Source organism: Periplaneta americana, chromosome 13 (assembly GCF_040183065.1).
Source record: "Periplaneta americana isolate PAMFEO1 chromosome 13, P.americana_PAMFEO1_priV1, whole genome shotgun sequence".
NCBI lineage: Eukaryota > Metazoa > Arthropoda > Insecta > Blattodea > Blattidae > Periplaneta > Periplaneta americana.
Genome location: NC_091129.1, coordinates 48,989,466 through 49,002,808, shown reverse-complemented (window position 1 = coordinate 49,002,808; position 13,343 = coordinate 48,989,466). Strand labels below are relative to the sequence as shown.

General features: G+C 33.8%; 1 protein-coding gene across 5 annotated transcripts in view; it reads right to left on the bottom strand.

Moving 5' to 3' along the window:
- LOC138711870 (uncharacterized) overlaps nt 1-13,343 on the bottom strand; it is a 77,467-nt gene that overhangs the window by 40,259 nt on the left and 23,865 nt on the right. For 4 of the 5 annotated variants that reach the window (XM_069843124.1, XM_069843127.1, XM_069843125.1 and 1 more), the window contains one exon: nt 12,146-12,180. In XM_069843124.1, coding sequence (XP_069699225.1) covers nt 12,146-12,180 — 35 coding nt within the window. Of the gene's footprint in view, nt 1-12,145; nt 12,181-13,039; nt 13,194-13,343 lie in introns of those variants that run through there. The other variant, XM_069843128.1, reaches the window with a different exon arrangement.

Below are 13,343 nucleotides of genomic sequence, written 5' to 3'. Positions count from 1 at the left end.
AAATGTTAAAATGGAATGAGTGTTTTATAAACGTAGATTAGCTGTATATAATTTGACTATGTACGATGTAGCCAACAGAACAGCAGAAAATTTTATATGAAATGAGGGAATTGCAGAAAGGGGAGCTGAAGAGGTAGCATCACGTCTCTTTGCTCAAATGAAAAAACTCCAGAATGGTAAAAGGTTCTGTTTCATTTCCGATACCTGTGGAGGACAAAACCAGAATGTGCTTATATCAACCATGCTCCTCTACACTGTAGAACATATTTTCTTTTAACCAGGACATTCATAAATGGACACAGTCCACGCGGACAATGAAAAAAAAAACAGCAAAATATACAGAAACATTTGATCCATCAGGGTGGTATGCTATAGTTAGAGCTTTATCAAAAATAGAAGTGGAACAGAGTGATATAATGATGTAAGAGAAATTCAGAAGACATTAATAAAGAACAAGTTGACACTAATGAAAACACTGTAAGATGGCTGGATATAGTATAGTTCCAGTATTGGAAAAGTGACAGGGAACACGTATTTTTTAAATACAACTATGATGAAAAATTCCATAAATTCAAGGTACAGAGGAAGATTACACGTGAATTTAGACTGGATATTCTTCAGCTTAAACCAAAGCATTATGGGATACTGAAAATATACAAGATTAGAAAATGAAAAATGTATTGCAACTGTGCAAACACAACATTATGCCAGGAAATTACTATTTCTTTTACAACAGTTTAAAAATGGAGAACAGGAAATCGTAGTAGAAGATATTCAAAATGAAGAGCAATGAGTGATTATAAAATTAAGAGGAAATTTTCAATTCTTATATGAGAGGTGTGGATATTGATACTATTCAAAACATAAAATACCGAATCAAATAAAATAAAATATATTCAGATTATAATTTTATTCAATGTCATATAGGGCATAAATTCTGAGTTAAGTGTGTATTTTTTTTTCATTACATGCAGACAGTCTTTTAAATCGACTGAATAAGTAGGCTTTGCTATTTTTTTTAAATAAATTGATCATTAGTTAAATAACTTTTTCGTCTAAACCCCTCATCAGCTGTGGTAAATTAAAGTAACATTAGCAACTATTTAAAAATACTGTTGTTCTGAAATGCACTGTAAAAATAAAGATAACTTTTCTCTTTTATTATTTTATAAATGCACTATTAAAATTATTATTTCAGATAATAGTATAAATTGATTTAATAATGGTAATATTATGCTTTATAAATAATATTAACTGGTACTTTTATAATAATGCTTATATAATAGATAATGTTTCTTTATAAAGAAGAAGAAATATGATAATTGCTGCTCACCAAAATAAGTTAAATTTATTAATTTTCATTGTCAAATAGATCTATAATTTTTCGTTAAAGTGTTTAAATTCAATATTTTGGCATTTATTTTTAACACTATCTACTAAATTGAACGCTTCATGTTAGCAACAAAGACTATCTCCAAAATGTGTTGATTTTTAAGACAATATTAAATATTTCAGAAAATATGTATTGTATTGTCTTTAGGGTTATATATTCTATATTAATGGTTTAAATTTTATCAACATATCTCTTAAATTAAAGCAGTAACATAAGAAAATGTACACAAACTGTTCTTTTTACTAAACTAAATTGCTGTGAAAGATTTACTAGAACACTTTTGTGCCCTACACATTTTATTATTGGAGGACACCTTAGTTCGAAATTAAAATAAAGAAAAAAACTATGTAAAAAACTATGTACTTTCAAAAGAATGGTAAATTTAGAAAAGAGTTAAGAATGGCAATTTAGCCCAGACTATACATAAGTGAAGCAATATTAATTTATTGTCACTGTATTGTGAGTAATAAATCTGTCATCTGTACCATCTAAAAGTCAATTTTTATTTCTATTAACACACAGACAACCCTCTCCCCCTCTATCTATCTCCCTCATAAATACAAGTTGATTCTGTTGTTCTGACATCTGAGAGATCGCCAACAGTTGTTCCGATGTGGTACTTAAAGAAGAGGAAGAATATTTGGATAATGTGTTCGTTCATTTGATCCTCTTGTGAAAATGTTTCCACTGTAGAAGCAACATTTTTGTAATGAAAACATTTCGACATATTCAGAATTTTAGCCAATGGAAAAATGGGTTTTCCTTCAAATTCGAGTATCAGTATCCCTGCCTAAAGTAGGATTTTTCAAAGCATCCCCAGTCGGTCTCTTTTGTTGCTAGAAGAACTTAACCACACGGTCCATCCCGGTCATTAAGGAACGCGTGCGGAAATTTCTAGGCGTGCTGTTGTCACATTTTACATTGACTTTGCCACGTGGGTATGAAACAATCGTATATTTATTTCTAAACAACAAATTGTACTTTCATTCAATCAATCACGAATTAATGAATGGTTAATTTTGAGTTACTGTGGGTATAAAGATCCGTTATAGAATCATTGTACGGTCAACTTCTTCAAACTAATATATTTTCATACTTAGACTATATCAATAATGATGATGATGATGATGATGATGATGATGATAATAATAATAATAATAACACCGAAAGAATATTGTCAATTTGTATTTCATGTCTAAATTCGCAGCGAAATCTGAAATGTTATGTAATAAAATATGACATATTTCTTCTCTTATCTTTATTTGTCGTCACTCTCTCTTAAATTAATCACAAATCTCTCTTGGTTACTGTCCCTGTCGTGCTTCATATAATTCCCTTCCGTTTTAATTGCATGTTCAACACAGGAGGACCAATTATGAGGACCGATTGTTGCAGCTCCATCACGCAGAAGTTAACACACTATAGTCCTGTCGCTCTAATTTCCAGCAGCCAATCGCGTTGCAGGTCGGCTACATTTAAACGTGTGAGTCTTGTGATTCGCTAATAATGACGTTATGCACTTCCTAAGGCTCGATAAATACTTAATACAATCGCCCGCCATTTTGGCTCTTTCGTTGGCGTTCGCAGAAAGCACACAAAGACATTATTTGCCACTCAATTATTTGCTGAATTACATTGCGTTTGATTTATTATCATAGGAGCTACGACATGATAATGTTTAATGGTGTGGCAAATAGATTCCTCGTGTGGTAGCTTGGCAACGTAAGAACAAAAATGGCGAACAATACTACCTACCTAGACTTTGTAGAGCCTTCACTTTCTAAGATGTAAGCAAAGAGGTGGAGTCACGCCGGAAATAACAGCGTCGGGACTATAGTCTCAAGTCGGGATAATATTGTTTTTCCTAACATAAGACTTCAGTTGATGCCAGATCATTTCCAAAGGTCGACCTGGTTGGCGCAGTTGGTATAGTGCTGACCTTCTATGCCTGAGGTTGCGGGTTCGATCCCGAACTAGGTCGATGGCGTTTGTGCGCTTAAATGCAACAGGCTCATGTTAGTAGATTTACTGGTATGTAAAAGAACTCCTGCAGGATAAAATTCCGGCACACCGGCGACGCTGATATAACCTCGGCAGTTGCGAGAGTCATTAAATAAAACATAACATTTAACATTCCCAAAGGATTTAGAACACAGTGGTACGGAGGAAATCGTAACACAACGTGTCCATATTAGGCTGCGAGCTCCTCCACTGCATGTTTTTTACTGCATGGCTGATTTGATATCTGCAACATAACTCCCTTGATGAGTATGGGGTTGGGCAGGATTATACTATTGTCCTAATAAAGTTAATTATGTCTTTAAAATTGCTGTTCATCCTATCATTGCTATCTTGGGGTTGTAAAAAACTAAGCAATTTACAATATACTCCACGAAATAATAATAATAATAATAATAATAAAATTACAGAAGACTTTCAAACAGCGAACAAAAACATTTGTGAATTGTTTGAACATATTAAGAAAGACTGCAGTTAGTGTTAGCATTCAGGGAAGAATTGGCAACATTTATGTTTGCCTCAGAAAGCGGAAACAGGGATTACCCCATCCCCCGAGTGGACAGAAAAGGTTGGGGGGACCGTCTTACTTCAAAAGACAACCGCTCAGCGCGCGGTAGCCTCTGTCTTTAACTGGGGATCCAAAGAGCGATCCTACTATACCTTTATATATTTTATTCAATAGAGAACAGAGTTTATATTTTCTTAGAGTTAGATATTTAAGATACTGGATATCTTGTTCTGTATTTTTACTCTTGATGTGGTTCTTGGAGGTTATTTACTTGTGACTTGTGCATATTTCACTTATTGCTTTCGGAAGTGTGCATAAGTGAACATGATGTACTCTAGTGTACTGTTGTATAATAGTACTTCAAAAAGTGTGAATTTCCGACCCACGTGCAATTGATAGACAGATGATTGAAGGTCATATCTCGAAAAAGTAAATGGAGATTTATTACTTTTTTGAAAAATTATTGGAGTAACACTGAGAAGAAATGTTTAATGTATCAATAATGTACATTCAATTTCAGAGTGTCAGTTTAAAATTACAATTGTGCAAAAATCACAAATAAAATTAATGGGTGCGAGTTTATTTGGTTTTCTTTCCAAATATTTAACACTTTTGAATAGGAATGTTTGTTTATATAATTTTTAAATACTTTTAGAGAATATGTATGATTTTTCTTTAGGATAAGAGATTCTTTAAATTTTAATAACTATTGAGTTCATCTTAAGAAATCTAAGTACAAATGAAGGGAATAATTTTCACATTTAAACACTATGCACTACACTATAAACAAGAATAAGAGTATCAACAAAAAAAGACACAAAAATAAGCATCCTTTCGTAATTGTTTATTCAAAGCCACAGTGCTAAGCATGCCCCACAGACAAACTTGAAGCACTCTGCACACTGATTTTTACTTCTATTCTTCCCTCTGCATCCTCCAATCTGACATGTCTTACGAACATGCTCTGCTTAGAACTTCTTTCAGGAAGAGGGGCTGGTGGTCCAATGGTTTCATACCTAGCTGCTAGTTCTTCTCCCAACTTGAATATGAACTGGCACCAAGACACGTCACCTGTTATATCCTTGTAAAGAATCCATGCGTTGATTGCGGCCAGGTCCAGCACATTGAAAAAACATGCATAGGCCACCTATGGCACCCATATTTCACAGTGTAAAGTCGAACCATTTGATCTATAAATGTCAACACCACATTTAGTTTCATTATAGAACATCACTGTTTCAGGTAGCTTTTTTTCATGCAGCTCGATGATAACTGTATTGTGCATTGTGCTCAACAGGGGAGCACATTCTTTTTCTTTTCACACTTATAGGTCAGGGTCATATCACCCGACTTGTAAATAGTGGTACTGTGCAAGGGCACTGTAGGTGATTTTGCTGATGGAGGAACTCCCTATCTAGACTTTTTAAGAGTACCAACCATGCTAGTATTCTTGCATTTCAAATTTTCTCCAAGACATTTTGCCGTGAAGAAATTGTCGCAAGTAATATTTCTTCCTTCCCTTAGAAAGTTTGGGCTCTTCCAGACTCATTACAACATGGTCTGCTAGCAGTACACTTGCAGGACGCTCCTCATCTCTACCAAGGTAAGGAAAACCGTTCACCGAGTACTTAGAGCTTGTATCAACAGCCAGCCAAAACTTTATTCCAAACTTGTCTGGTTTGCTGTTCATGTACTGTATGAATGGACAGCGAGCCTTGCAAGGGAACAACTGTTCATCCAGAGTGATGTTTTCATTTGGTTTGTATCATAGCAAGCATTGGCAATGAAGGTATTCTATATAGGTGTAGCAGCTGTGAAGCGGTCTGTTTGTAATCTTTGAGACCATGTGGCTTTCTCGTCAAATCGCAGAAATCTCAACATTTCACTAAACTGATTTCTACTCATGGTGTTCCGAAACAATGCTCGTCTCCAAGCCTGCCATATACTCCTCTCACATACATAAGAGAAATAGCAGCTTCTAATGCTTCATTACTAATGGTCCAGCTGTCATCTTGTAATTCCTGACATGCTCTATTTTCAGTAAATCTTGTTATATTCAGAAGCATGCTGTCATCAATTAGGAGTTTCATTGCGCTCAAATGGTTACCATTTATGATGGACCTCTTCGCATAGCCTGTAAGTCTGGGTGCGTATGTCACGATATTCTGCCGTGCTCTTCTTCCAGGTGCAGCTTGTGGAGGAATAACAGCCCATTGTGTCCCATCAGGAGCAGTCTCAACACTTCCTAGGTCAGAATTGTTTGTTACCTGAGAACAATTTCGTCCTCTTCCTCCGCCACAGCCACCTTGGTAGTTGAAACAATAGGAGCCAGTGGTAATGAAGCAACTGAAAACATAAATTCATAAATTAAATGCTTTTGTATTAGAGACACAATTCAATCCAGGAAATAATTTTACACAGATTTTTTCATATTGCTGCTGTGATAATTAGAATTGATGTAACATACTACCAGTATTGATAAAAAATATCGTGATGAAATTAATAATAATAATAATAATAATAATAATAATAAGAAGAAGAAGAAGAAATGATAATAAATACCTAATAAATTATGTACCTATCTCTTGTAGATGAAGTATCAGCTGGCTGTTCTGGTTGCTCGTTATCTTGCCTCACATTACGCAATCAAACTCATCTGAAGAGTCACTAGTTTCACCTCTGCTAGGGACGTAATCTGCATCCTTATCAGCATGGTCTGTACCTTGATTTTCACATAATTTGTCGATTCGTCAATTTCATACAGATTACGGGAATCTTCACATTCTGATCCGTTACCAGACATATTCATCAAATAGTCTATTTCTTTTTCTGACAAATAACATTTGTCTCCAGAGGCTGCCATTGTGAAATTGAATTTTTGCCGACGAAAACAGAGTGCACATGTCAAAACATCACACACTCAGAGAGCATATTTTATTTTAAGATACCAACGAAGGACCTGCTGAAGTCAACATGTCAAAACAACACACACTCAGAGAGTATATTTTATTTTTAGATACCAACGAAGGACCTGCTGAAGTCATAAACCACTCGCAGATGTCAAAATCAATTCTAAACTTCGCTGCAACAATAGAAATTTGAACCACTCCTAGTGTTTAAGCACAGTCGGGCTGAAACTTGATACCCGTCAAAATGACAGGCGATGGTGTTTCTAGTAGTAATTGCTTGTAACATCCTTCACGGAGAACATAAAACTCCAATATTTTCAGGAATCATACGTTAAAAAAATAAAATAAAAGTCGTAAATCGTGGGAGTAACAGGATGAAAAGCTTTCGACTAATAATTATTTAAATTTGTGGTATCCAGCAGAATGACGGGTCCGGTCCTCCTAGTGTTAAATAAGTAGTTTCTCACTTGATACATAAAAAATAAATACAGACTATTTTAAAGGAGCAGTCCGCAATAAAATTAAGTTGGCTTCAATCAAACACGTTTATTATTATTATTATTATTATTATTATTATTATTACAGATTTGAAGATGGCAGACAGAAAAACTAAACATCTCTTTGGTGCTTATAATCGCAAAAGGAAGAATGAAAGTGACAAGGAAAAGAAAAGATTACGAGGTTCCATGCTGAAATTCGTTAAGTAAGATGGTGATCCAATTGCATAAACATCAATTGGTTCGGAACTTTTTCCAAACAGTAAGAATGAAATCGAAATGGAAGGTGAAAAATCAGATGGGAAATTTGAAGTTTATTTGAAATTGTGCTGAGAGAATTGGTCAGTACCGAAATCAAATTGCAGGAATAATTTACTGGGTAATAGTAATTGTGCTGAATTGATGGCAGAATGTGATTTAGGGGATCCTAGTACCTGGCCACCTACTGTTAAAAATAGTTTATTAGAACTAATAATTCGAAAGGGACCTGTAACACTTCAAAATATAAACTTTCCTAAAGATCACAATGGAAGATCATTTTCCACGTCTCAATTTATGAGACTCTTGCCTAATAGCAAAAAATCTATTCCGAAAAATTAATAGTATGTTTTGCTTCTGTTGCAAGCTGTTCGCTTTGAAGAAAAACAAATTAACAGATAGTCAGGGATTTTCAGATTGACGACATTTAGCCACTCATTTGTCATGGCATGAAACAGGTGCAGAACATATGCAAAACTGTAAAATGTGGTATGAATAAAAAAAAAATGCCTTGACAATAACTGTACAACTGACAAAGAACAACAATGGTATTTTGAATCTGAAAAAATAAGATGGTGAGCCATCATTGAAAGACTCATTGTAATTGTACAGTTCTTAGCAGGGCAGTGTTTAGCTTTCAAAGGTATAAACGATAAATTATATGAAACAAATAATGGAATTTTTTTAAGCTTATAGAAATGTTGGCGAAATTTGATCACATTATTTCACAACATGTCAATGACATAACTCATTCTCAAACTGCTAAAAATCGTATGCCCCATTACTTAGGCCATGCTTTTCAAAATGGAATTATATCTGTTTTAGCAAGTGGTATTAAATAAAAAATTAGGAATTAAAAAAATAAAAGCAAAATAATTTTTTGTTATTCTCGACTGCATGCCAGACGCCAATCACACTGGACAAATATCATTTGTAGTAGAATTGTAAATACTGGCACTTCTGATGTTGTAGTTTGAGAATTATTTCTTGGATTTCATCCCGTTTCAAACACTTCAGGGCAATAATTATACTCTTGGTTTTGTGCTCTGTAAAGTAATGCTTATAGGTAACATATGAATAAAACTCATGAAAATTATTGTGCAAATAACACATTATTTAAGTACAGTATCTATCAATGCACTGTATTTTAACATATTTGACAGAACCATAATTATAATTTTGTACATAACCTTAAGTTAACATAGATAAATGAATATAATTATATTATAGATCAAACTAATGTGATAAATAGATATTGCTAAAACTGTATCAGAAGATGCCATACCAGGCGAAAATTTTAATACAAACAGTATATTGACACTTAATATGTAAAATATCAAGTGTTAATGTAAACGAAATTGTTAAGTCATAAAATTGAAAATAAACCTTTTATATATATTATTGTTTATGTCCGGAATCTTTTACTATGAAAAGACTCATCATGCCATGTTTGCAGTTTTTCTTGAGAAAGTTAAATGCAGTAGTTTCCTGTTGCTTTCCACACACCACTCTCTCTTTCGTATCTTAAAAGATCCCAGAGAGCCCCAGTGTGAAGGTGAGGAGAGTGGATTTGACTAATTAGGCCCTCCAGACTTCACCGAAATTCACCGCAAGGGTTAAATATCAGTTCAATCAGAGTTTTGACCTGATCAGTGAACAGGAAATCCTAATTAGCATAGAGAAGAATGGAATGTGTGAAGTGGACAGACAGAATAAGAAATGAAACTGTGTTGAAAAGAGTGGGTGAAGAAAGAATGATGCTTAAACTGATCAGGAAGAGGAAAAGGAATTGGTTGAGTTATTGGCAAACTGCCTACTGAAGGATGCACTGGAAGGAATGGTGGATGGGAGAAGAGGTCGGGGCAGAAGAAGATATCAGATGATAGACAACATAAAAATATATGGATCATATGAGGAGACAAAGAGGATGACAGAAAGAAGAAAAGATTGGTGAAACCTAGGTTTGCAGTGAAAGACTTGGGAAGAACACTGAATGATGAATGAATGAATATATACTATTACTAGACTTATCAGATACAAAAACATTAATTGTAAAGCTTCATATGGCTGCATAATAAAATACGAATAAGTAACTTTTTTAAATACTTATTCAATTTATTATTCAGCAAAATCTCGTGTCTGGAACTTGTCTGGTCCCACTGATGCTGGTTAAGAGGAATTCTACTGTACTAAAGAACAGTAATTATGGAACTAGATTTATAGATTTACCAAACATATCATCATGAAATTGAGACAGATCAGGTGTCATCAAAATTTAGTCAATGAAAATTTTCAGAATTTAAGGGAACCAGATATGACAAGGTAGCTTAAAAAAAATTTCTGATTCATATGAGCAATGACACTTTAAATTTAATATTCCAAAATATCAGCATTCAACGAGATTACAGATCATGTAACAACTTTAATTACCTAGGCTGTGACATATCATATAACCAAGAGAACGATTTACAAAGTAAGATAAATAAATTCCAACTTATGTCTGGCACCATAAGGAGAACACTTATGAATAAAACAAGAAAAGAATACACAGATGAAGTTTTATAAAGTAATGGTGGTGCCAATACTAACTTATGGATGCGAAACCTGGGCCTTGAAGAGAGTAGACAAAAGGAAAATTGAAACAGCTGAAATTACATTTCTGAGAAAAACAGCTGGATATATGATGCGAGATGAGAAAAGAAATGAAGATATCAGAAATAAACTGAAAATATTTAAATATCAATGAAAGGACATGTGACAATAAGATGATGTGGCAGAAGCATTTCTTACAAATGGATCATCATAGGCTGACCCAACAAATCATGAACTACACTCCTAGAGGTCAAAGGGATGTGGGATGCCCAAGAAGAAGATGGGAAAATGAATTGTAAATGTTTTCTAGTTGGATGGAACAGGCCATATCGGCCTACCATGAAAATGATGAAGTCTTATGGCAAAGGCCATTTATTTAGTAGTTTTGTAACTGTAAGCAAGTCAGACTTCAGTTACATCCCATTTTCTTGACCCATATTCATTTTGGGATTTTTCAAACTTGGGTACACTCAGTGTGAAACTTATTCCAGATAGAAACTTAATTTTTTTACCACGTATCGCTTTTTTCTCACGAGTTTTGTGGATCCAATTTCCAGGTTTTTATTTATTTTGTTTATGCATCAAGGGTGACTACATGAAAAAAATTAACTATTGGACATAAAGTGAAAATAATAAGGAATTTTGAGGCTAATCGTCAAATAACACTATCGCATATAGCAAAAAAAGCATGTTTTGCCAACTACTTCATTATAGGAAATAAAAAAGGATAAAATTTCAATGCGGTTTTTCAGTGTGGTTCAGGTTCAACAAAATGGAATAACATGTGTGCTTCACTATTTGAAGAGTTAGAAAATATTATAATGAAATGAATTCTAAATAATAATTATTGTAGACCAAATTAAATTATGATGTTTGGTATATAATATACATGTTAGTACCAGTTATTTTAGTCTTTCCTTCTATTTTATCTAAACCCACTTTTAAGGGGGGGGGGGGAAGTAATCCGTCAGAGATTCGTTAAAAAGGGGGTTCTACTGTACATCTGTATTTTTGTATCCAGAATTATGGTAACCTTACGACAGACAAACAAAGCATGATAATATTATTATATTATAACATTATTATAAATTTTGATAATTATATATAATAAAAGTAATATAATACAGTTATATGAAAAGTGTTCATATAACTGTATTTTATTACTTTTATTATATATAACTATCTTACTCATGAACACTGTTGCATCTGACCTAACTTATGTAATTTAATAAATTTTGATATTTTATTTATTTAATCTGACAGGATTAATGCTATAAGGCCTTCTCTTCCATCCTACCAGAAAGCACACATTAATACAAAAAATACAAACACTAACATAAATAATACAAATTAAATTAAAGCCCTATAGAGCAGTGGTCGTCAGAACTTGCTGAAATGCATAACAGGTAAGGAGTGTATCGCAATATGCACTGTGCAGAAGAAAGAAGTAGAAAGCATACCCGCCAGCAGCCACGGATGCATGTTAATGCCTCTCTTATCTGCGGGTAAGAAATGCTAGCATGAGGGTGCACTGTGCTGATGACCACTGCTAAAGAGGGCCAATAGGGTCACATTTATTAGAAATTATTACACGTTTTAATGCTTTTTGTTACATACAGTATTTGGAAGTAATATAACATAAATATGCAGGCTTTATGCAGTACACGAGCTTTCTTTTCTATCACTTTCTATACTGGAGCTATATCTGTAAACATCCTTATTGCTGTTGTGTTGGGTTTTTACTGCTCCTGTGACTAATCAGACCAATCTATTTTATAATGTTTCTAGTTCATTTAATGTTGTTTCTTTAGCTGCTATTAATATTTCTGATCCATAAAATTAGTTTCGATTTCAAGTAAACTTTGTATGTTCAGAATTCCAACTTTGTTTAAAATTTTAGCAAAGTTATATCATATTAGTGTATTGTATGTAATTAATAATTATATTGTATGATTTAATAATAACTTACCATCAGAAGTATCCTTTTGATGTTCTTCATTAAGCCTGAAACAAATATTTCCATATCTTACAAAACAAAACAAGAACACGAGAGAGATTATTTGTAAAGGTGACAGATTCAGAACTTGATATCTGGTTCAACATGTTGAGACCATAGGGTATTATTCTACTCTAAAATAATGACTGAAGAAGTTTTGTGAATTAGACATGATATTTGCTTTAAAGGTTTTAGAATTCATGAATTGAACAGATCAAGACAAAAAAATGAGTATTAAATATTCCAGTTGGAAGCAATATAGTTTACTTACTGAGTGAGTTATAATAACAAGATTTACATTCTATACTCACAAACATGACAGAAAGGAAAAAAAAATACTTTTAGCTTATCTTTTCATGATAGAAAACAAATATCGATTCTGCAAAATATCGATTTCGAGATTTTCTCGAAAAATACATGTTTTTTGGATTCTTCAAAGAGACAAGATTATTTGATATGCCATCTCCGTGCATGAAGCAATTTATCATAAACTACTGGCCACAAAATTGAAAAAATGGAGATTCAATCATCTGGCAGAGTTCATTCTTTTTTTTTTCCAGAGGAAGAGGGCGCAAAGGTTAGCACCTCAGTCTGGGGCTTATTGTGCAACCTCCTTATATTGAGATTATTACTGGAATCCTTAGTATTGCATTTATGTGAACATGTGATTCACTGCTTGGTGTCATGTTATTGATTCAGTTCTGACATCCAGTTCTGGCAGTTTGCTCGTATGTAGAAATAATCCTTTGTCTTCCTGTTTATATGCCACCTCCCCAGATCGATGGTATCTGTTCGCATTTCACATGCTATATTTTGCTGCATCCAATGACTTGAAAATCACAGCACGATAGAGATTCCACGACTTACCAAGGTGTTATCTGTCCAAGGGAGCTACACTTCCAGGTCTACTGTAGTCCACTATAAAGAGTCCCTATGCCTCCCTGGGATTTGTGCAGCTCCCCCAGGCAGACAACAGTAGACGAATCAAAGAACCACATCTGCTCCTATCTCCTGTGAAACTTGAAATTATTAAAGATGATAGATGAAATTAATATAGGCAAAATGAATCTGAGATCCAATGCCGGAAATTACCCAGCAATTCTGCTTCAAGTGGTTGAGGGAAAACATTGAAAAAACTTAAACCAGGTAACTTGTCCCAACCAGAATTTGA